This window comes from Aspergillus eucalypticola, assembly GCF_003184535.1.
Source record: "Aspergillus eucalypticola CBS 122712 chromosome Unknown BO83scaffold_6, whole genome shotgun sequence".
NCBI lineage: Eukaryota > Fungi > Ascomycota > Eurotiomycetes > Eurotiales > Aspergillaceae > Aspergillus > Aspergillus eucalypticola.
In genome coordinates, this window is record NW_020290280.1 from 558200 (window position 1) to 578091 (window position 19892).

General features: G+C 49.1%; 9 protein-coding genes across 9 annotated transcripts; 2 read left to right on the forward strand and 7 right to left on the reverse strand.

Annotated features, from left to right (window-relative positions):
- Positions 1–302: 302 nt before the first annotated feature.
- BO83DRAFT_396812 (uncharacterized protein) lies at positions 303–1868 on the reverse strand (the record flags this gene model as incomplete). Its single annotated transcript, XM_025533156.1, has 1 exon — positions 303–1868. The coding sequence occupies one exon, from the start codon at positions 1866–1868 to the stop codon at positions 303–305; it is 1566 nt and encodes a 521-aa protein (XP_025390593.1).
- Positions 1869–2918: 1050 nt separating this feature from the next.
- Positions 2919–4321, reverse strand: lysB (homoisocitrate dehydrogenase lysB). Its single transcript, XM_025528329.1, has 4 exons — positions 4251–4321; positions 4139–4179; positions 3905–4074; positions 2919–3836 (listed from the first exon to the last, which is right to left on the reverse strand). The coding sequence occupies exons 1-4, from the start codon at positions 4279–4281 to the stop codon at positions 2993–2995; spliced, it is 1086 nt and encodes a 361-aa protein (XP_025390594.1). The 5' UTR covers positions 4282–4321; the 3' UTR covers positions 2919–2992.
- Positions 4322–4762: 441 nt separating this feature from the next.
- Positions 4763–6683, reverse strand: BO83DRAFT_396814 (uncharacterized protein; the record flags this gene model as incomplete). Its single annotated transcript, XM_025533157.1, has 7 exons — positions 4763–4827; positions 4848–5271; positions 5302–5500; positions 5527–5669; positions 5781–6035; positions 6229–6278; positions 6638–6683. The coding sequence occupies 7 exons, from the start codon at positions 6681–6683 to the stop codon at positions 4763–4765; spliced, it is 1182 nt and encodes a 393-aa protein (XP_025390595.1).
- Positions 6684–7359: 676 nt separating this feature from the next.
- On the reverse strand, positions 7360–7764 carry BO83DRAFT_386497 (uncharacterized protein; the record flags this gene model as incomplete). Its single annotated transcript, XM_025532670.1, has 1 exon — positions 7360–7764. One exon carries the CDS (start codon positions 7762–7764, stop codon positions 7360–7362), a length of 405 nt encoding a protein of 134 aa, XP_025390596.1.
- Positions 7765–8787: 1023 nt separating this feature from the next.
- BO83DRAFT_435421 (uncharacterized protein) lies at positions 8788–9753 on the reverse strand. Its single transcript, XM_025535883.1, has one exon. It carries the CDS (start codon positions 9644–9646, stop codon positions 9116–9118), a length of 531 nt encoding a protein of 176 aa, XP_025390597.1. The 5' UTR covers positions 9647–9753; the 3' UTR covers positions 8788–9115.
- A 1598-nt stretch (positions 9754–11351) lies between these two features.
- On the reverse strand, positions 11352–12622 carry BO83DRAFT_435422 (uncharacterized protein). The gene is made up of 3 exons (XM_025535884.1): positions 12201–12622; positions 11900–12128; positions 11352–11839 (listed from the first exon to the last, which is right to left on the reverse strand). The coding sequence occupies exons 1-3, from the start codon at positions 12551–12553 to the stop codon at positions 11657–11659; spliced, it is 765 nt and encodes a 254-aa protein (XP_025390598.1). The 5' UTR covers positions 12554–12622; the 3' UTR covers positions 11352–11656.
- Positions 12623–13341: 719 nt separating this feature from the next.
- BO83DRAFT_307497 (uncharacterized protein) lies at positions 13342–14597 on the forward strand (the record flags this gene model as incomplete). Its single annotated transcript, XM_025527336.1, has 2 exons — positions 13342–14276; positions 14339–14597. 2 exons carry the CDS (start codon positions 13342–13344, stop codon positions 14595–14597), a joined length of 1194 nt encoding a protein of 397 aa, XP_025390599.1.
- Positions 14598–15573: 976 nt separating this feature from the next.
- Positions 15574–15909, forward strand: BO83DRAFT_424745 (uncharacterized protein; the record flags this gene model as incomplete). Its single annotated transcript, XM_025535171.1, has 2 exons — positions 15574–15807; positions 15868–15909. 2 exons carry the CDS (start codon positions 15574–15576, stop codon positions 15907–15909), a joined length of 276 nt encoding a protein of 91 aa, XP_025390600.1.
- Positions 15910–16899: 990 nt separating this feature from the next.
- BO83DRAFT_376356 (GcvT family protein) lies at positions 16900–19783 on the reverse strand. Its single transcript, XM_025530691.1, has one exon. The coding sequence runs from the start codon at positions 19577–19579 to the stop codon at positions 17021–17023; it is 2559 nt and encodes an 852-aa protein (XP_025390601.1). The 5' UTR covers positions 19580–19783; the 3' UTR covers positions 16900–17020.
- Between the last annotated feature and the right edge of the window lie 109 nt (positions 19784–19892).

The following is a 19892-nucleotide window of genomic DNA, read 5'->3' on the forward strand; positions in this document are numbered from 1 at the left end:
ACTACTACCCAGAAATTCTCGTTTTTTCTAGGATCCTCATATTGGGACGCAAAGCGTTCGCCGTTTGTCGTGTCATGAACGTCGTAGCAATCGTAAAGGTATCAGCCCTTCCACCTAGAAAGGAAAAGGCAGATTGGAGCGAATAAGCATGCAGACATAAAGGAAGATCATGTGTGATGTAAGATGGTGTGGACAGAAGGTTCGAGTGTTGTCTGGCCGCGACAACGACCAAGAACGAAGGTAGCGCGCAGTTTCACATGAAGCAGGAGCGAGTTTGTTTAAGCTACCAGAATTGAGAATCCTTAAGAGCCCAATGATGGGAGAGTATAGTCGTCCAACCCAGTAAGGTCTTCTGGGAATTCCGGGGCTTGAATCTTGCTCTTTGCTCCAGACACATCACACTCAATAATGAGCTTCTTTTCACCGGGTACATTCTTTGCTCCGATATATGTGCGTCTCATAAAGCCCATCAACGACGTGAGCGCCTTTATTTGCGTTTCCTCAGAAGCCTGTTGGGTGTGCCGGAGTAATTCTGCAAACAGTGCGGGCATGTAATAAAGAATTACAGCTTGTTCACCTTCCAGACCGCTCTGATTAAGCTCTTGGATAAGTTCAGCTCTATGATTATCTGGGAGGCCGAGAAGGGCCTTGCGGAAGCGTTCTGCCAAGTCGATATCTGCTACCCTGCCCATTGCATACAGGCGCAAGAGGGCCCGATCTTGCTTTTTATCTGTTGATAACTCTGGATAACCCTTGTCGGATAAGATACGGCCTCGATTTTGCAAGACTTTATTGTAGGCGTCCTGGATAGTGATCTCTTTTGATATGACGCGCTTCAGGATCTCATAAGTAAGTAGGAATGATTGGCAGACCGGTTCAATCATCCGGACCGAACCACAAGCATCAACATGCGCCCCTGCGCCAGCCACATCGAACATGATTTCAAGATATTTCAAATCAAAGGCGCTTTCCTGGCCTTGAAGATCGTGAAGACATTGCAGGCTTCCTGGAACATTCTCACCTTGGGCTAGCTGTGGGATATTGAGTTTGGCGCCCAGTCTCACTCCTCGAAATACATCATCTTGTCGAGGAGGCGGCAGTAAATCCAATGGAAACGGAGGCTTGATGCTATTCATTTCAAGGGCTAAATCCAATGGTGGAGAGGGAGACTTGATGATGTTCATTTCAAGGGCCTTTTCGAGAACTGTATCGTGATTCATTTTCTCGTCTGATGGAATCTTGAAATGAGCTCGCACTTTTTTAGCTAGCTCATCGTCTTTACCCACGTCACCTATGACCAGAGCCACAATCAAGGCCATTAGCCAATCTTGCTTATTTCGGAACCGGTCAATGAGATTGCGAAATTCCTCAAAAGTCTCCATCTTTAACTTAATGGGTCCCTTTTGATGGCAAGTAAAGATGCGGTAATCCCCGACGAGCAACCATCGCACCGCAAGAACATTAGTCAAGGTTCGGTTCACCTCTGAGTAATCTTCGCCGTTGAAAAGATATCGGGAGGGGGTGAGATTATAATCATTTTCATTGCGTTTTCCCCCAACGCCTGCCCGGGTTAGTAATCCTTGGGGATGCGCATCGTCCCCCTCAATATTTTGTTCCACCTTCTTGAGTCTGTCGATCACCGGTTTGAACTGATGATACAGGAGATCAACAAGTCGTTCGTCACTAAGTGATTCGAACTTTCCCCTATCGATCACTTCTTTCAACGTATAGGATGCCATAATTGTGCTGCAGATATTGCGGAGCCTGACGATAAGGCGCGCTAGGAACGGTAGTGGCGATGGAGATTGTGAGTTTCTATTATTGCGAGGAGGCCGCACAGTTTGCTGAGGTGATGTTGGTGTTGGCATTGTGGATGGGAGTGGAACGTGCCCCAATCAAATAGTAGGCCTTGCCGTCCCTCGCAGCAGGATGTCCTCCACTCTTATACGGTTCCCGCCCGCGTGCACCGCCTCACGCTAGGAGCGTTCCTCCCTCCTTGACTGGGCCAGTTGTTTATGTCTTGGAAGATGCCGTGCAAGTTCGTATCTACTCCTCGGTGAGTCACTGCTTTGTGTGCCGTGAATTTTCTCTGTCTCAAAGTCGGTATCTCCCTAGCTTACGATGTCTGGATCGAATTCTTGGTGGGTATATATGATCATGGGGCTCTGGCGGCAACTGGCCGCATGATAGGAACCAACTGACTGATTAACTAGTTATGTTAGATCGGTCTTAGCAGGTAGATCTGGTGGGAAAACGCTGCCAGGAACAACAAAATTGATGTTCAATCTCCGCTGACCCACAAGCGTGAGGCTGGGGAGTGTTCAGCACGAGGCACGAGGATGAGCCGGGTGAAACGAACCAGGAGGTAGAGTAAAAAGCAAAGGACCGTTTGTCCAGGAGTTCAGCTGACGAGCCCCGAGCGCCCCATACCCGATTGGGAACTTAAGTATTCGGTCGCGGTGACTGAAGCTGAGTGTATCCTTGTAAGAGGACAGAGTAATTTGTTAGTAGGTAAAGAATTCCCCGAAGCCTTTAGTAGTACATCGTATGTAACAATCCACCTTTGGAGTAATTACTCCATCGGCTATGATGACAATTAACAATCTGTCAGATTCCTTCAAACAAATGGCTCAATACGTGTCAATGCATTTGCGATCAGTCAGTTAAGGTTAAGGACGTGTGTCGCGTTGGTATTTGTCCACCTTTGTTCCACTTGCTGTATTTCTTAGATGTAATCGTCGGCACGTGCCATGGTGATTCTAGACTGCCTCTTGTTCTATTTACCTGCTCACGGGATCAGAAAAAATGATAGACAATGGAACAGCCCGCCTTCCTGTCTTGAGCCTCCCGTATTGTAGTAAGCTAGGCATCATGGTTATCTATTATCACAGACCCGCTCCATTTTTATAAGGAAGTTGACATCATATTCGCTCTAGAAAGCTTATTCTTTTATCTCGCTATTTATACATCAAGAGTCATTTCCAACAACCCTTTACAACCTCTTCAAGACATCATCCAGAACCTCCTGGGTAGTAGCCTTACCACCCATGTCAGGAGAAAGGAACTTGGCCTCATCGAGATTGGCATCAACAGCAGTGTAGATCTTGGCAGCGGCAGTCTCCTCGCCCAAGAACTCCAGCATCAAGGCAACACTGCGCAGAGTGGCAATGGGGTTGGCAATACCCTTGCCCTCAATGTCAGGGGCACTGCCGTGGCAGGGCTCACCGATAGCGAAGCCATCACCAACGTTAGCGCTAGGAACCAGTCCCAGACTGCCAACCAGGGCAGCGGCACCATCCGACAAAATGTCACCGTACAAGTTGGGGGCGACAATGACGTCGTAGTATTCGGGCTGACGGAAGAGCTTGTAAACCATGGAGTCGACAATCTGCTCCTCAACCTGGACGGAGGAGAAGCGGTCGGCGGAGAGGGCCTTGCGGGCGGTCTCACGGAAGAGACCGTCGGTCTGGGAGAGAACGTTGGACTTGTGGGTGATGGTCACCATGGGCTCGGTGCGGAGACCAGCGATACCAGCAACACTGCGGATCTTCTGGCGACGGAGGGCGATTTCACCGGCAATGGTGGAGATGCGGGAGGAAGCGTTCTCGGAGATACGCTTAATAGCCTCGGCAACCTTGCCATTGGGGGTCTCCTTGGTCTGCTCCTCCTTGACGTAGAGATCCTCGGTGTTCTCACGCACAATCACCAGGTCAATGGGCTTGCCGTCGGTGCTGCCGGCGGTGGTCTTGACGGGGCGGACGTTGGCGTACAGGTCGAGCTTCTTGCGGAGGGCGACGATGGGGGAGGAGTAGCCGGCGACCTTGGTGCTGGGGGAGCTGTGGAGGAATTGGTCAGATGGCAATTAAGTGAAAGATGAGGACGAGGATATCAACGTAGCACCCACCTGACAGCTCCGAACAGGGCACCATCACACTCCTTCTTGAGGATCTCGACCGTCTTATCGGGGAGAGCGCTACCGGTGCGCTTGAAGGTGTCGAAACCCGCATCTAGGTCGACGAAGCTGAACTTGAGGTTCATGGAGGAGGGGAGAGACTCCAGAACCTTCCGGCCGGCCTGATGAAGAAAGTTTTATTAGAATTGGTGTTTCTAAAGTGAGCTATTCGCTGGGGTGACTCACCGGAATGACCTCTCGGCCGATGCCGTCACCGGGGATGAGACCTGCATGAGGGAAGATGTCAGCAACTAGACGGGCGCAGAGAGATATTAAGAGATAGAGAGGAGCAATTGACCTATGCGAAGCGTCCTAGCAGCAGCAGCCATTGTGAATACCTTGCTAAAGGGGATGTAAGGAAGAGAGTTCCTGCTGGCTGGAGAAAAACATCCGCTTAACGGACGCCGTGATCGGAGGATTCCCGCTAGTCTAGCCCCATCCGCGGGGATTCACGTGATGCGCACCGACCATATATGCGTAAGCGGCGGGTTTGTCTTTCCGTATCACACTACTATATCGGAGTGTCCTCGGAGTACTCCGTAGGATGCTGCTATCATCACACAGCCTATATTACTGCGTTAAGCTAGACTTTCTGCTACCAAGGCCAATGTAAATATGGCGGTAACGGGGCTTTGGAACAGTTTTTGAAATCGTGTTATCGTGATCTAATACAAGCGTTTATCTATGAATTCGTCCTTGACTTGCATATCACTCCTACGGAGATACTTCGAAACCGTTTCGCTCCAAATAGTATGGAACAATATATAAGTATCTTCGACATAGCATACACCAAGCAGTACAATTGAGTATCTACAATCGACTCCCCTTCCTCTCCCGCTTCGTATCAACTGGCAACTTGACATACTCCATCCATTCTCCGACAACGCCAACCCACCCCTCTCCGACTTCTGACTATCATACTTCCCCCAAAACTTCTTCTCCTCCATGTACCTCTTCCCCTGCTCTACCAACCAGTCTGAAACCACACCTGCCGTCTCACCCACCTCTTCAAAGGGAACCGTATGAGATGCCCCTTTCACAACCTCATCCCGAACCATCCCTGCCCGAACATGCCCACTACCTCCAAGCCCAGTGCCAACACGTAACAGCTTATCATCTCTGCGCGCACCGGGGGTATTGATATGAATTTTCTCTCCCCAAACAAATAGAACTGATGGCCGAATATAAGGCAAGAACTCGAACGCGAGACTTGTCCAAGGACAGGTCGCTACGTAGCTGGGGTGGTTGTTGGTGCCTTCTTTGGCTGATGTGGCCAAATCCAAACTGAGGAAGCGCTCAGCACTACCACTACTCCTATCCTACTTAGTAGTATCTGCATATGGCGTTACGTTAAAGCGCAGATACGTCCATGCTTCTTGAGCTTTGGTGGTTGTCAATGTCACTGAGTTTGGTGTCACTTTCGGGTTTGACATCTTTCCGTTAGAGGACGGGGGATCAAGCGGGTACAAAGCCGTCGGAACAGACCGAAGACCATTTTCAATGTATTTTGCGACCGCACGAGAATCCCATCTGCGCCACAAAGGATTACTCGGATGTTCTTTTCAGCTTCGGACCGGGACGGCCAGAGGTCGGGGCGGGTGCTAGCCCAGAGGGCAGGGCTGCGGCCACCGAGCTTGTTGGGACTTTCGATTTGGATCATGGCTCGAGAAAGATGAGGGTGTGGAAGAGACGGGGGTGCATGAGGGAGAAATGGACGCTGGATTGTTGGTTAGATGGTCATTCTTTGGTAGCAGGGAAGTAGAAGGAATGATGTCTAGGGTGTTGGGTGGGCTGCATAAAATGGCGAGCAGCTGAAGCTGTGTGCAACCCCTGCAATTGGGGGCTGAATTTGGTCTTGAGAATGCGTAACCATCGATAAGAGATCCCGGGAATGGTCAAACCAATTTGCTAATAGAGAATCATCAGCTGTATTAAGGAGTTTTGAGAACAGTGCCAACAAGTCACGATCATCACCCAGTTTATCTTCATTCAAAACTCCACTGGCGCCCTGATTTGCATAGTCTGCGAACCAAATGGCCTTGATGTTCACCTTGCTCGTTGCAAGAAGGTCGTCCCATAGAGGCTCGTATCACTCCTGTAGTAGTATTAGTATGTCCTTTGCTCAGCACTAATGTAGTCTACTGATAGCACGCTTCCTGACCTTAGGAATCCCATTTGCATGTCCCGCGACATTGTAATATCTTCCGGTACAGGGTGGGGATTATTGAGAGGAACGTATTGTCTAATTGCTAAATGTATTTTTGACCGCTTTTGACTCCATGGTGATATTCCCGGAGAGAGGGACACTGAATGGTGTGCTCGGTAACTCAAAAGTGAGATGTGCTCATGGTCGCAACTTAGGGCTTCACGTATGCAATCAAACAAAGATAATTTCTCGAATGGATTGGAACATAAGTGGGTAGTTGATTTTAAAGTGTAAGCATCGTTTCATGGCTGACCAACTTATATCAGCTTACTGTATGATGCTTATTCCAAGCCGCACATTAGCCAGTACGAAGCAGGAGATAGGGCTCACGCTCGACGTGGTGGGTTGGTCGTATCTTAGTGTGTAGCTAGCAGACTAGCTAATGGGCTAGTCTGTTTAATTGTTAGGCTAGTTACTATAATAGGCCAGTAACCAAAGTTTCTGAGAATGTGTTGTGATCACAGCCGATAAACTAATACCTGTCAGCACAATATCTTTTTTTTTTCCTATACCCCATGGATTCATATAGTCGGCATATAGGGTTTTGAAATGACCTATTCATATGTAAACTCAAACAGAAGACCTTGGATATACAGGTGTACCCTTTGATCGGTCAAAATATAGGGCTGACACCCCCGATTGTTATAGAGGATGCCATGCACTAGATTTCAGACCTATGGAACAACTGAATAGTTTGAAATCTAGATGCTCAATCGGCTTTAGAGCTTCTCTATGCTCAGATACAGCTCGATAAGGATCGGCCCGTCTGTGATATATGATATCCTATATGAAGCACCCTGTTGATGATTCCTTTGTCTACTTGAGCAGGAGAACCAGAGCTCCTGGACATAACGGTGGAAATGGCTCCTCTTCATTAACCACTACATATTATATCTGGTAGATGGCTAGTTGTATCCCAAAAGAAATCATCATTTCATCATAACCAGAGGAACCGGTTTTGACCAGTCGAGCGTGCCCACAGTGACGACCAAAACCGTCTATTCGGGATTATCCCATCCATATCTTGGCGCCCACGCTGAGTTCGAAGTGGTTGTAACCGTACAGTTTTCTTTGATTCATGATTTGTTAGTACACTGCTGCCTCGAGCTTGAAAGACTGCTCTAATTGATTGCAGGGACTGACCAAATGAGCAGATTGACTGGCTACCAAATGCACCAAGAATCCTGCATCATTCATCCTTCTAGTTGGCAACACCAGCAACACCAGCAACATCGGTGAGATCGGTTAGATCAGTGAGATCAGTGAGATCAGTGAGATCGGCGACGTCAGCAACGTCGATACTGCGAGCGCGGTTGATGCTGTTTGCAACGCCTGCAACACCAGCAACACCAGCAACATCGGTGAGATCGGTTAGATCAGTGAGACCAGCGACGTCGGCAACATCTGCAACATTCGCAACGTCGATGCTGCGAGCACGGTTGATGCTGTTATCAACGCCGGCAACACCAGCGACACCAGCGACATCGGTGAGATCGGTGAGACCAGCGACGCCTGCAACTCCGGCAACATGCTCTTCTCTCTTGCGCATGGGGCCGGCCATTCCGAGCCCGGCAAGGAGGGGCACAAAGGCAATGGAAACCTTCATGTTGGGTGGATTGTAGTTGGTAGACGAAGGGAGCTGATGGAGAAGGGCTGGAGTGAGGTGGTATGGTAACAGGCGATAGACTAGACGATGAGATAGCTTGAGTGAATGCTCTTTTTCTTTTTCTTCTTCACGGAGCTACCGGCCATTTTATGAACCCTGGCTGTTTAGAATAGTAGTATGTAATCTGCAGCCCTGAGATATTATGTAGTTTGCAGATCTTCGCTATGCTACGCAAGGCTGGAATTGACCGCCATGTAGTGTGACAGACAGTCACTATCTCCTTAACTTAGGTCATTGAGTGACGAGATGGTATCTTGTCCTATCTGCAAGAAAGTGGTACCGTACTAATGGGTTGCGTCAAGGTAGGATGCCTATCTCAGGCATTGACTCTGGTTAGTAACTTGGGAAGATCATCGAGGAAAGATAGAACTGATTGTTGCCCATTTACAGTATAAGCAGGAAGCAAAGCCACGCAAGCATTCCAAGACTATATATGACGTGATGCGAATCAATTAGGGCTACTATCAATTGTTGACGCTAAGACCACTACACAGTACATCAGAAGACCTCCCTTGATCCGCGGAATATGGTTGCGGACGTGAGGATGAACTTCCAAGGGGTATACCTACTTCTAATTTATTTTACAATTTTACGTAGTATCCTTGTTTCTCGTCTACTACCACGATTCAGCTCTAGCATGATCGATATACCTCTTGCTTTTCATTGGCTACCGGAAGTCGCTCATTGCATAGCTCTCTCTACACCCCATGCAAGGTTCACGCAAGCCACCGGCTGTCTTTGTAGCATTGTGTGCTGAGTGACGTGGACATCCCGCATGATGCATGATAGGGATAGGAAGAGGAGACTGGTATGGGGAGTATCATGTCTGAACCCTAGAAAACGGCGGAGCCGGGGGATTCTACTGATAGAAAGATATGGAAAATGAGATCTATAGTTACTAGCCTATGATTTGGTGGAATAATCTGGAAACTGGGGACTGAAATTGTTGCAATGGAGCCTGTTGACGGACTCCTACTCCTACTAGTTCATTGAGTTCGAAGCTTTTCATGTCTTGAATATGATAGTGACATATAGTATATCAAGGCTTGGAAATATGATGACGCTGCTAAGATCCCTTGGATGACCGACCGGATATCAGATGGTAGCAGCAGCAGCAACAGGAGTAGTAGTAAGGATCAGCGAACCTCTTGCATCTTCCGCAGATCCTGTCGCCTAACCCATCCTGCTACCAGCCAGGAAATTGTATATCTCGCGGGCCCTGTCCGACGACCCAAACAGATGTATACACTGGTGATAAATAATAATTCTCCTTCCAACATCAAACACACCGCTACCTCCTGCGCATAACAGCCAACATCTCAAACCCCATCATTCCCACATCCTCAGGGATACACACATCCGAGAATGACGAGTTGCGAAAGCACGGCTCATAATCGGTCCAATCCGCGCGAGGTCCTAACCACAGAATCATCTGCACTGACGACTCAGGTCCCTCACCATACTTTTCAATATACTTGCTAACCAGCTTCGGTTCACGCGGGTAAACAAACATCCATGCTGCCGTCTGCGGCGCACGCGCATACAGATCCCAAGTCCCGCTGACCACGTCGAAGTCCTCTTCTGCAAGGTAGCGGTTGACTGATGTGGAGACTTCTATTCCGGTGAGTTGGACGTTGGGGTGGTTATGTAGTATTAGAGCTTCAAGGAGACCGGATCCACAACCTATTGATAGGGTGAACGCGGGCCTTTTAGGGAGGAGCCATGCTAGGTGGGCTATTAGGGTGCTGGAGATTGATAGACAACAATTTGGGAAGTGGGTTGGTGCTTCGGTGAGCTGGGTGGAGAGTTGAGGGACGCTCATTGCCTTTTTCTCTGTTTATTCCCGTGTATATCTTTTTCTATTATTTGATGTTTTTTTCGGGAAGGTTCATGCTATAGGATATCCATCGCTGCGGTGACGAAAGAGGGGAACAAGAAGCGGTGGAAGTTCGATTCCTGGGTAGATGAATGAAGCTTTTCGGTTGGGAGAGGATCATCGGCCCGGATTTACTTTGTGGATGATGTTGCCTGTCGGCCTATCAGCTCCTATGGAAATGCCCCGCGGAATAACTAAGTGGGTACGTGGTAGGGGAAATATATATCAGGCATCGCATTCAAAGAAGTCCCTGGCATGTTCAGCAGTAAGGCACTAGGGATCGGACCATCAGATTCCCTGTCAAAGTCATTCGGTGACATTGCTTGTTTGTGCACGGGGAAGAAGCCCCACAACATTGGTAGACGACACATGAAATAGAACGAACCTTTTTCGTCCTTGTGCCGCAACTTCTCATGTTAGGGCTAAGGTAGGAAAACTAGGAGATGACCACTGCAATAGGTCTAGTATACTGCGTATTCAACTAGTAACTTCCATCTTGACGTCACTTCTCGTCTCTTTCTATCCCTTATCAACTGTCCCTCCCCACCCACCATACTACTTGATTGAATGAACACGCAACGTATGTATTCAAGGGATAGTGGTGGTGACAGTCCAAGTCACTGTAGAACATGACCAGTAAATTCTCAGACTGAGTGGAAGTTTTCGGCCTGTCATCATTGAGTCTATTTAGTCCCGCAGATGATTTGTATCACCGTTTCAATTCTCCAGCCTCCCTTTCTCAGCTTCCATTTATATTTCCTAAGGACGATTAACCACCATAAATCCCTGCATAGGTCACTTACTGTCTCCGATTGATCTTCCATTGTATTTGTTTCTATTTCGAGGTCCCCACACATGTCACGAGTATGTTGTTCGAAGCTCGCCGAAGGATTTCTACGCTTTATTCGATTTCATAAAAATTTTTTTGCTCTATCGGTAGCTCTATAACTGTGCTTTATGGTAGCTATGAAGGCGTCCAGTGAGATATACGACTAGCCATACTTAACTTGGACAGCTTTAACATGAATTAACAAGACAACATAAAAGTGGTCGAATCTGTCGTAAGTCTGGTTGAGAACGTCCTCTTATTGTTTGGGTGTTCAAATCATTGGCAAATGGTAACCTGAGTTCCCAAATATGCTGAATAGTATATCCAAAGCTTATGCAGCAGATCTGGAAGTCCCCAAGGACAAAGTACTGCTTCGTACAGAATACTATAGCTCGAATTGTGAAAAACCTTTGTGCAGGGCATATACCTATTGCTTTACAAGAGATACTAGGTGCAAGAAAGGAAAGCAGCGACACATGAGGTTACGTTCCCCGCGCCCACTAGTCCCCATGCTCACGCCATAAAGAGGGGTTATTCAGTCGCTCTCTGATTCTACGTCAATAACCAACTCATGGAGACATCATGTGGTTCTTACATCATGTACTCCAAACTATGTCTGTCGTTTCGTTTACGTTAGTATTCTACTCTGCATGACCATTGCCATACTTGACAATGATACCTTCCATTATTCCAATAAATGATACGGGATAGTGTTCATCATGTCTTCGGCAACTGGAGTAGGAGAACGGCTACTCTTGCCAGCTCAGGCTCCAATGATGGTTCGATAAAAACATCTGAATGATATTAATTATATGGTATCTAGTAAAATCAATATTGATGGTATCAACTCAATATCATTGACAGACAATAATGGGGCTATTTTGAAAAGCCATGGTTCCTTTAGTGCTCCCCAACTCCAATCCATCGTAAAGACATAAGATGTACGTAGCCCTTATTGTACCCGACAGGCTACAAACAATACACCCCATCAATTAACGCCATAATCCCGCTCCTTTCATTAAATATAACCAAACCGGACCCACAACACCGACCCGAACATGCTTGAAAGAATATAAACCAGACATAACGTCGATGTGAGGCAGTATCAGGTGAGGACTAAGCCTCTCCTACCCATTGGTGGTATCCCCAATCGCAGACGAGCACCACCATCGAAGCAAGATTTTCATGTCGGGTATGTTCCGTTCCCAGAATGCAAAGCGTTTAGACTGACGGATCACCAGGTTGGTGCCATCATGATGGCCCAGGAGAATGCGAGCATGTCTCGGGCCGACGAAAGAGATGAGTAGTACCTTGGGCAAATTAGCTACGGAAATAGAAATGAGACAAAAGCAGGAATTCACAGCACTCACCGGACTGACTTGATGGGCAAAATACATTCTGGAACGGAGGCAAGTAGTCATGATCCGACACATACATAAGATCTCCCCACGGGTGATCTGTTCATCGTCCGCGTCCACACTTTCGAGTAGAAGAGATTTCATTCGAGGTCCACCCGGAATGCCAGTTATACCATCCACACGCCAGTCCAAAGACTTCTCCTGGTCAATCTCGTGAAGAATACATGGAAAGTCAATGGTCCTGGACACCGATCAGTAATTTGTTCGTCGAAAGATGAATTGGTTCTGTCTTGTGAATAGAAATGGATCATACTGTCTGGGATTATGTTGCCAATCAACCTTGTGAATCAGGGTGGCATCGGTGATATATTCCCCGAAATAGTCGCTGAGGACCATTGCCTCGTCCAGCGGATTCATAGCTTCGTTCGGGCTGGAGGGCGAGAACTCTATCTCCTCATTCGGGTCTGGAAGGGGCTTCTGGTAGGGCCAGAAAAATTCAGGTTTGAATAATGGGGTCCCATCGGCGGATAGGGGCATGTGGAGGATCTGAATAGGGAGGTCATCCAAGTCTTTGTGCTGGTATCGATTTCCCGGGCGATGCGAGATGCTTTGCGCGACGGCCTTGATGGCATGTCGACGAGCTTGATGTTCTCTACTTTCCAGCATTTAAGCAGGGTATTCTAAAAAAGAATACCGCAAATTGATGGTAGGTGAGGTGGTGGTGGTGGGGGGGGGGGAATAGGAAGAAGAGAAGGCAGTTGGAGGAAGGAAGGAGTAGGCGTAACTGTAGGTTGATACGGCGGAGGAGGATGTTGATTAGATAAAGGGCGGTCTCGGGGCAACCGTGGCGCCCTCTTTTTACCGCCCGCAACTACGTATCATGGGTCTGGGCGGTTCCAGACTACTATCCACTCCAGCCCCAGAGAGGGGGACGCAGTGACAGCTTCTTCCCCTTTTTGCGATGCATGCCGATCCATTCACTGGCGTATTTGAGATACATCTTGATATTTAATTAAGAATGTCTCAATGTCGGATTATAATCTTGAAGAAATTTCGCGAGGGGAAATCTATTATCAGGAATAAATTTACAGGTTAGAGCTAGGTTGATCAGGCGTCTGTCTCATTTGAGATGAGGAGTGATTATGGGTAGTTCATGGTGATTGACCGGCATCCTTCCACCTTCACTAGATCCCTGCTGCCGCGCAGGTCCTTCACTGGCCAACACCACAGCTACGTAGTAGTGTGAAAGCCGCCAGCCTTGTGTGGCATCTCTCTAAATAGCAACTTATGGACTAGCAGTCTCCGTAGGCGCCGCCCTTTCCTTCATCGCGCTCCCACCCCCCCCCCGCTACTTCCTCTCCTGACCAATGCTGCTCTTCTCTGATGTTATAGCCATTGATATAGTCCATGCGATCCTCCCCGTTACTCAGCCTTTGCATATTGTGCCTTGAGTCATGACTCAATCACAAAAGGATGTCCCTGCAAACCCCGCCAAGTGGGCTGAATTGGCAGAGAAGGAGGGTGTCCTCAATCAACTCATCCACGAGGAAAAGCTGTTCTCTGCTTCGAAGATCACATTGCGTCAGTATTTGCTTCTTCGTGTTCTTCGCAAGAAGTCACACAGAACTAGACTGGATCCCAAGCGGCTTGGCCTAGAACCGTGGATGAACCAGGCTAAAGACATGCTTCAGTCTTATCCCTCCTGGAACACCTATCGCGAGAGCTTTAAGGGAAAGCATAAGGAAGGGAACTTCTTCTTAGTTCAGAATTCACAGGCCGAGGCAGCCAAGGTCAAAAGCAACGAAGTTTCCAACAGTGTCATGTTCTCCCCGGTCTCCAAGCACACGCGCCAACGCACCCGCGAAAGAGAACGCAAAGAACGCAGAGAGCCCTACACGTCACCGACTCGAACGAACCAGCCTTCTTTTGAGCAGCTTACTCTCGAAGAGAACACTACCGCAACAGAACCAGTAACTCCAGGAAATGACGGAGAGGACGATATCTTCACCGGACCGCAGTCTATCTCAACGGGAGACTCTCTGGGGCCCGAGGAGCTCCTACGCGACACGTACCCTCCGGTCGATGACGAACAAATTGTAAATGTTGCTCTAGTAAACTTTCTCCAAGCTCTCACAGATTATTTCCCTTCTCTTGGAAGCTCCTGGACCATTCATCGGAAGTCGCTCAAAGCCAAGTTCAACGATGCAGAATACGAGGCAAGGACGGATGGATATCTTCGAGGCAAAGTTGATGGCGAGGTGCGTGCTTTGATCGAAGTTAAAGCAGCCCTTCGGCGGGAATCCCGCTTAGCGATCTGCATGCAGGAGGGTGCACAGTTTGTCGCCTGGCTTAAGAATCATCCCCAACAACCAGGAAAGCTTCCGTTCCGGTAAGCAGTCCGTTTAGAAGTTTGCATCGTTTTTACAAACTAAACCGGACTTTGGTTTTCAGGCGCTTTCAAGTCTCACAAGACAGACATGAAATTTGGCTCAGCTTTGCCGAGTACGGTGATGAGTACCTCAGATACATTGAGCATGGCTTTCAACATCCAGAACGTCCTCGATCATTTTTGACGATTCATGAATTTGGTCCTTACGATACTCGCTCAGAATCACATATGACTGAACTTGCAGTTCTCCTACTTGCGCTTACTCTGCGTGCTGATCACGATCGTAAAGAAGAGCAGGAGAGCAATCCATTTGATAACTAAGGATTTGGTAGATTGAGGATAGCTGGAGAAAGAACTTGCAATACCCTTCCTGCAATTCTTACCGCAAACCGTCACTATGGCTCGACATGACAGGACAGGAAACCCTTCCCCCACATCATGCGTCATGCGGGGTGCATCATAACCCCTAGGTATCAGTAGCCAATATCATAGGTTTCACTATAACAAAATTTGTTGTCAAACAGGAATAATGACTTGCGCAAGCCTTGCATAAGGCGGGGAAAGTCTCCGCGGGGATTATGGGGAGGCGAAGCGCGCTGAAGATCGAACGGTATACTACTCGATGATGAAGCAGATAGACAGGCAGCAGTACCCAATAACACATAACACAAGGGATGGAATTCATTTTCTTGCACCTAACGGCAGACGATACCTAATTAATGAGGAGCAGATCATATATACCGAGAACAACGAAGTGTGGTACATCTAGGGTAATTTCAACGATGAGAGCCCTTCAAACGAATAGCAATAGACGCCAATACCCAATCATCTGCCTTTAATAAACAAGTCACAGAGTATCAATTGCAATGACATGTTGTGTCACCACTACTGATAGTTATTACATGCCGCTGCTAGTATATTGTCACATTGTGGGTTACCTCCCCAGGGACATGCATCGCTTTGAATGAAATGAGTATTTCGTTGACTACCCTGTTTAGATATCACTATCCTGTGGCTCAGCTGAGAAAGAGAATGACCAGTTACACTATTCTTGCGGTCAATACAATCCCTTGCGTAGCAAAAGAAAGGGCTCGAAAAGACTTAGATTCTTCTTTACCCTTCATTATGATTTTTCGAGGAACCCTAGCCTCACCATCAGGTATAAAAGAGTCCACATCCCCCGGGACCTCACCAGCACAAACAAAAGCAATCACATCCTCTCAAACAATCCATCAACCTCCAACAAACCGTCGCTTTTTCTTGTTTATCCCCCCGTGAACATTACTCCACCCACACCATGAAGCCTTCCATGATCCTTGTACCCATCCTCGCCGGACTCGGGATGGCAGGTGTCGTCAAGCAGAGAGATGAATCCGTTGCAGATGTGGCCAAGGTCGCGGACAGCATCAACAACGCCAACGTTGCCGACAGTATCGATGTTGCCAATGGCGAGGAAGTCGCCGATGGCGCCGAAGTCTGCTGCAACACGACTCCCTGTTTTGCTGGGTGCTTCGTTAATGGCGAATGGGCGGTAAGTTGTTTTCTCTACCAGCTGCAGTATCAGACTTTCTTTTCTTTTGAGCACTTGCAGTACGCTGATAAGTCTTGGGGAAAACACCAGTTCTGCTGCTAGATATCGAGGTTCCAAGGCGTCTCTTGCGCTAAAGGATGGGTAGTTGGTTTGTTGAAGGGGGAAAAATGATAGCTTTGGCCGTTGTATGGAGTTCTCTACATGGACTTAGTAGGTGTGGAGTTTAAGCTCGGCCGGCCAGAAGCGGGTTCCGCTCGTTTTGTTGCTAATGTCTCATGTGTCTACTTCGAGTGTTATAGAAATCTCAGAAATGGATGTCATTCTGAAATCTATCCTTTATCATCACAGATAGAAGAGCGTATCAGTCCGAGAATAATAAAAAAGAACGGACAAGGCCGACGCCCGCGGTGATCAATTTGAGATTATATGCCATGCTTGGTTGTGATCATCAGCCCTAAGGTCCCGCGGGCATCAGCAAGGAGGAGTTGGCCCTTGACAGTAGCATGCAAATTTTATGAGGTAAAGACCATACATTCCACTTCAGAGCCAAGAGCCGATGGCTGGCTGACTTTTGATACTGTCATATGACTCAGTCAATGAGGATATCAACTGAGGCATACGCTTGTGGCGTAGCTGAGGTGTTAGCTTGTTCTTGTTCTGTGAATGCAATCCATAAATATACATCAATCCTACTGCATGCACGCGGTTTGTCCCTGAGAGATATCTGTCATCATATCCAGGCGGGTATTGTTCCAAGACAGGTTGTGCTCCGGACTAACCAACGTCTGGTGGACATAAGTAAATGTATCATATCTGCATCCGACAAACAGGGCCACAACCTATCCTAGGTAAAGGGTGTTTGACGGGTGGAAGGTCATGGGGTATCCGGGGAAAGGGGGGAAGTGAAGAATGAGAACGCATGTTGGAGTTACACAACATTTATGCCTGATTGGAATTATTTCATCTCAGAGAGAATTATCGCTGTAGATGAATTGAATGTGGTTTTGTCTGAGGCCTAAGAGGGGTGCTATAGCTTGTTTATCATGAACCTTAGAAGAACGACGACGATGTTTCGGAGAAAACCCAGTGGTTGTTTGGACAAGCGGATTATATGCAAAGTGAATAGTTCAAACCTTTTATCTCTTCATTTACTTCATTCATCATCATCATCATCACGTTATGCCAAATATAGCGCATCGCTAATCCTAAAACTCTACAGACGATTCTTCAACGGCGTCTCAAACGCATCTTCACCCGTATCCTCCCGATGCAACCTAATCCCCCTGGGATCAACCAACGGGTCCGCCGACACCGTCGCCTTAATCTGTCTCCCGAAATACTCAATCACAACTGCATCCCCCTCGCGAACCCTCCCGGGCAGCCACGCATACGCAGCGGGCTTCTTCGTCGTATAGCTAAACACCGCAGTAGTAATATACCCCACGGGCCTGCCCTCAAAATGGACAGGTTCCTTGCCCATAACCATAGAATGACCATCATCCACAGTCAAGCACCGCAGCCGTCTCAATGGAGGCTGTTTCCGCTGCGCCGCACTCTGAAGTGCAGCCTTGCCCACAAACTCCTCCACTTTTTCAAGGTCAACAAGATGCGCAACTCCAGCTTCGAGTGGATCATGCTCCGTCGTCATGTCTACTCCATATGTCCGGATTCCTTTCTCCAGCCGCAAGGCGTTCATAGCGCTGCGGCCTGCGGCGATGAGACCGTGTGGTTTGCCAGCCTGCCAGAGTATATCCCACAGACGGGAACCATATTCGGCGCTCGTTTGGATTTCCCAGCCGAGTTCGCCAACATAGGATTTGCGGAGTGCGATTATGGGGATGCCGGCTACAGTGGCGCGTTTGACGGACATGTAGGGGAGTGCGGTGGTGGAGAAGTCGTCGTTGGATACGGCGCGGATTACAGCCCGTGAGCGAGGACCCCAGAGGCCAATGCAGCAGGTGTTACCGGTGATGTCGGAGATTTGGACCCATTGGGCTGGGGTGTGTTGTCCTTGACGACGGGCTTCGACGGATAGGTAGGCGACATCGGTTGCGGTGTTGGCGCCGATTTGGAAGAGGTCGGGTTCAAGGCGAGCGACGAAGATGTCGCTGCGGATTTTGCCCTGGGAGTTGAGAAGAAGGGTGTGTGTGATGGCGCCGGGAGGGGCGGTGATGTCGCTTGTGGTTAGGCGCTGCAGGAGGGTGGCTGCGCCGGGTCCAGATACTTGTACGCGGTGGAAGGAGGTTAAATCGTACATGGCGACGGCATTGCGGGTCTTCCACGCTTCCACGGCGGTAATAGGGGAAGTGTATCGAGATGACCAGGTGTCTCGGGGAGGTGGTTGCCATTGTGCTGGGAGAGCGTGGAGGAGCTGTGCGTTTGCTTCGTACCAGAATGGGCGTTCCCAGCCGCCAAGTTCGAGGAAGAAGGCCCCGAGTGCCCGCTGTTTCTCATAGAAGGGGCTTACTCGAAGTTGTCGGGGGGACTCTCTCGGTTGTAGGGGATGAAGAATGTCGTAGATCTCGACGAAGTTCTGTTGCGAGGTCTCATTGACGTAGTCGCGGCTCAGCTGTACTTCCTCAAAGCGAGACAGCTCGCACTCTGTGAGGTCGATGGTGGATGCTCCGTCTGTGAGCATCTCCGCCATGCTTCGCGCGACTCCTGCGGAGTGGGTGACCCAGACGGCTTCTGCTACGTAGAAACCGTCGAGGTTTGGCGCTTGTCCGACGAGAGGCCCTCCGTCTGGGGTGAAGGAGAAGATGCCGTTGAATCCGTCCTGCAACTGCGTATCACGGAGGACAGGCAGAAGCTCCTGCGAGGCTGTCCATGCGGGCGCAAAGTCTTGTGCCGTGAACTCAAGTCGCGAGGGCATATGCTTCTCGTCAACGTGCTCCGGAGTCTGACCCAAGCTCGCAGCCACCACCGGCATTGGACGGTGTCCATAGTATCCAATTCCCACCTGGTCTCCATGCTCCCGGTAGTATAGATCTTGATCCTGATGCCGCAAGATGGGCATACTCGCGTTCATTCCATTTGGACGGTTGTTGACGTCGCGGTTCGCTAGAGCGGGGACTGTGGTTGTCTTCGCATACTGGTGGGCAAGTGGTAGGAGAGGGATGGAGACGCCGGCCATGGCGCCGATTTCGACGCCCCAAAAGCCGGCGCAGGAGATGACGATATCAGCGGGAATTACACCCTGGGAGGTTTTCACGCCCGTCACACGAGATCCTGTCTGTTCAATGCCTGTAACAAGCGTTGAGTCTCGGTAGCGGACCCCGGCCTGCTGGGTCCGGGCGATGAGCAGCTGGGTTGCGCGGGCAGCTAACGCGAGACCATCGGTCGGAGTGTGAAGACCAGCGAGTACGAGATCCTTATTTAGCAGGGGATACTTCTCCAAACACTCTTCCTTTGTTAGAAGACGCGCTTCAACACCCCAGGACTTCGCATAGCCGTACTTGCGCTTCAATTCTTCGACTCGGGCCGGCGTCGTGGCCACCTCGAGACCTCCTATCGAATTGAAGCACGGCATGCCATTCTCATCACTTAGCGATCGCAGCTTGTCGACCGTATATTGCGCGAGACAAGTCATCGTCTTCGAACCGTTGGTTTGGAAGACCAGTCCGGGGGCGTGGGAGGTTGAGCCGCCCGGTAGGTTCAACGGGCCCTGCTCGACGACGGTGATATCCTGCCATCCCCGAGAGACCAATTCATCGGCCAGATTGGCGCCCACAATTCCAGCTCCTATGATGACCACACGCTGTGATGCTGCCATCTTCTCTATCTTTTGGTAAATTGGAGGTTCATTCGTTGAAGTTGAACAGATAATCTGTTATACATATTGTGAGCAGTCCCTGGCGGAAGGTCCAGCTATTATTGACAGCTGGTGAGGGCAGTGGCCGGCCAGAATGGCCGGACCAGCACCGGCAACAATTCCGTGGCCGAGCCGATCATGGATGATGGATACTCTAACAGGCCAACGCAACCGTTGAGGTGCAGGAATGATAAGACAGTCAAGCAGATCGGATGGAAGGCGGGGATCGGGCCAGGGAACCGTCTCCACCCGGATTCATGCAGTAACGCTTCTT

Bases quoted from the DNA above. Each gene is read 5' to 3' on its own strand.
- lysB (XM_025528329.1), bottom strand. From the start codon at position 4,281: ATGGCTGCTGCTGCTAGGACGCTTCGCATAG. The intron at 4,180-4,250 runs GTCAATTGCTCC...TCCCTCATGCAG, and splicing joins TGCTAGGACGCTTCGCATAG to GTCTCATCCCCGGTGACGGC. The intron at 4,075-4,138 runs GTGAGTCACCCC...TTTCTTCATCAG, and splicing joins TCGGCCGAGAGGTCATTCCG to GCCGGCCGGAAGGTTCTGGA.
- BO83DRAFT_435421 (XM_025535883.1), bottom strand. From the start codon at position 9,646: ATGAGCGTCCCTCAACTCTCCACCCAGCTCACCGAAGCACCAACCCAC.
- BO83DRAFT_435422 (XM_025535884.1), bottom strand. From the start codon at position 12,553: ATGCTGGAAAGTAGAGAACATCAAGCTCGTCGACATGCCATCAAGGCC. The intron at 12,129-12,200 runs GTATGATCCATT...ATCGGTGTCCAG, and splicing joins TGGCAACATAATCCCAGACA to GACCATTGACTTTCCATGTA. The intron at 11,840-11,899 runs GTGAGTGCTGTG...AATTTGCCCAAG, and splicing joins TTGCCCATCAAGTCAGTCCG to GTACTACTCATCTCTTTCGT.
- BO83DRAFT_376356 (XM_025530691.1), bottom strand. From the start codon at position 19,579: ATGGCAGCATCACAGCGTGTGGTCATCATAGGAGCTGGAATTGTGGGC.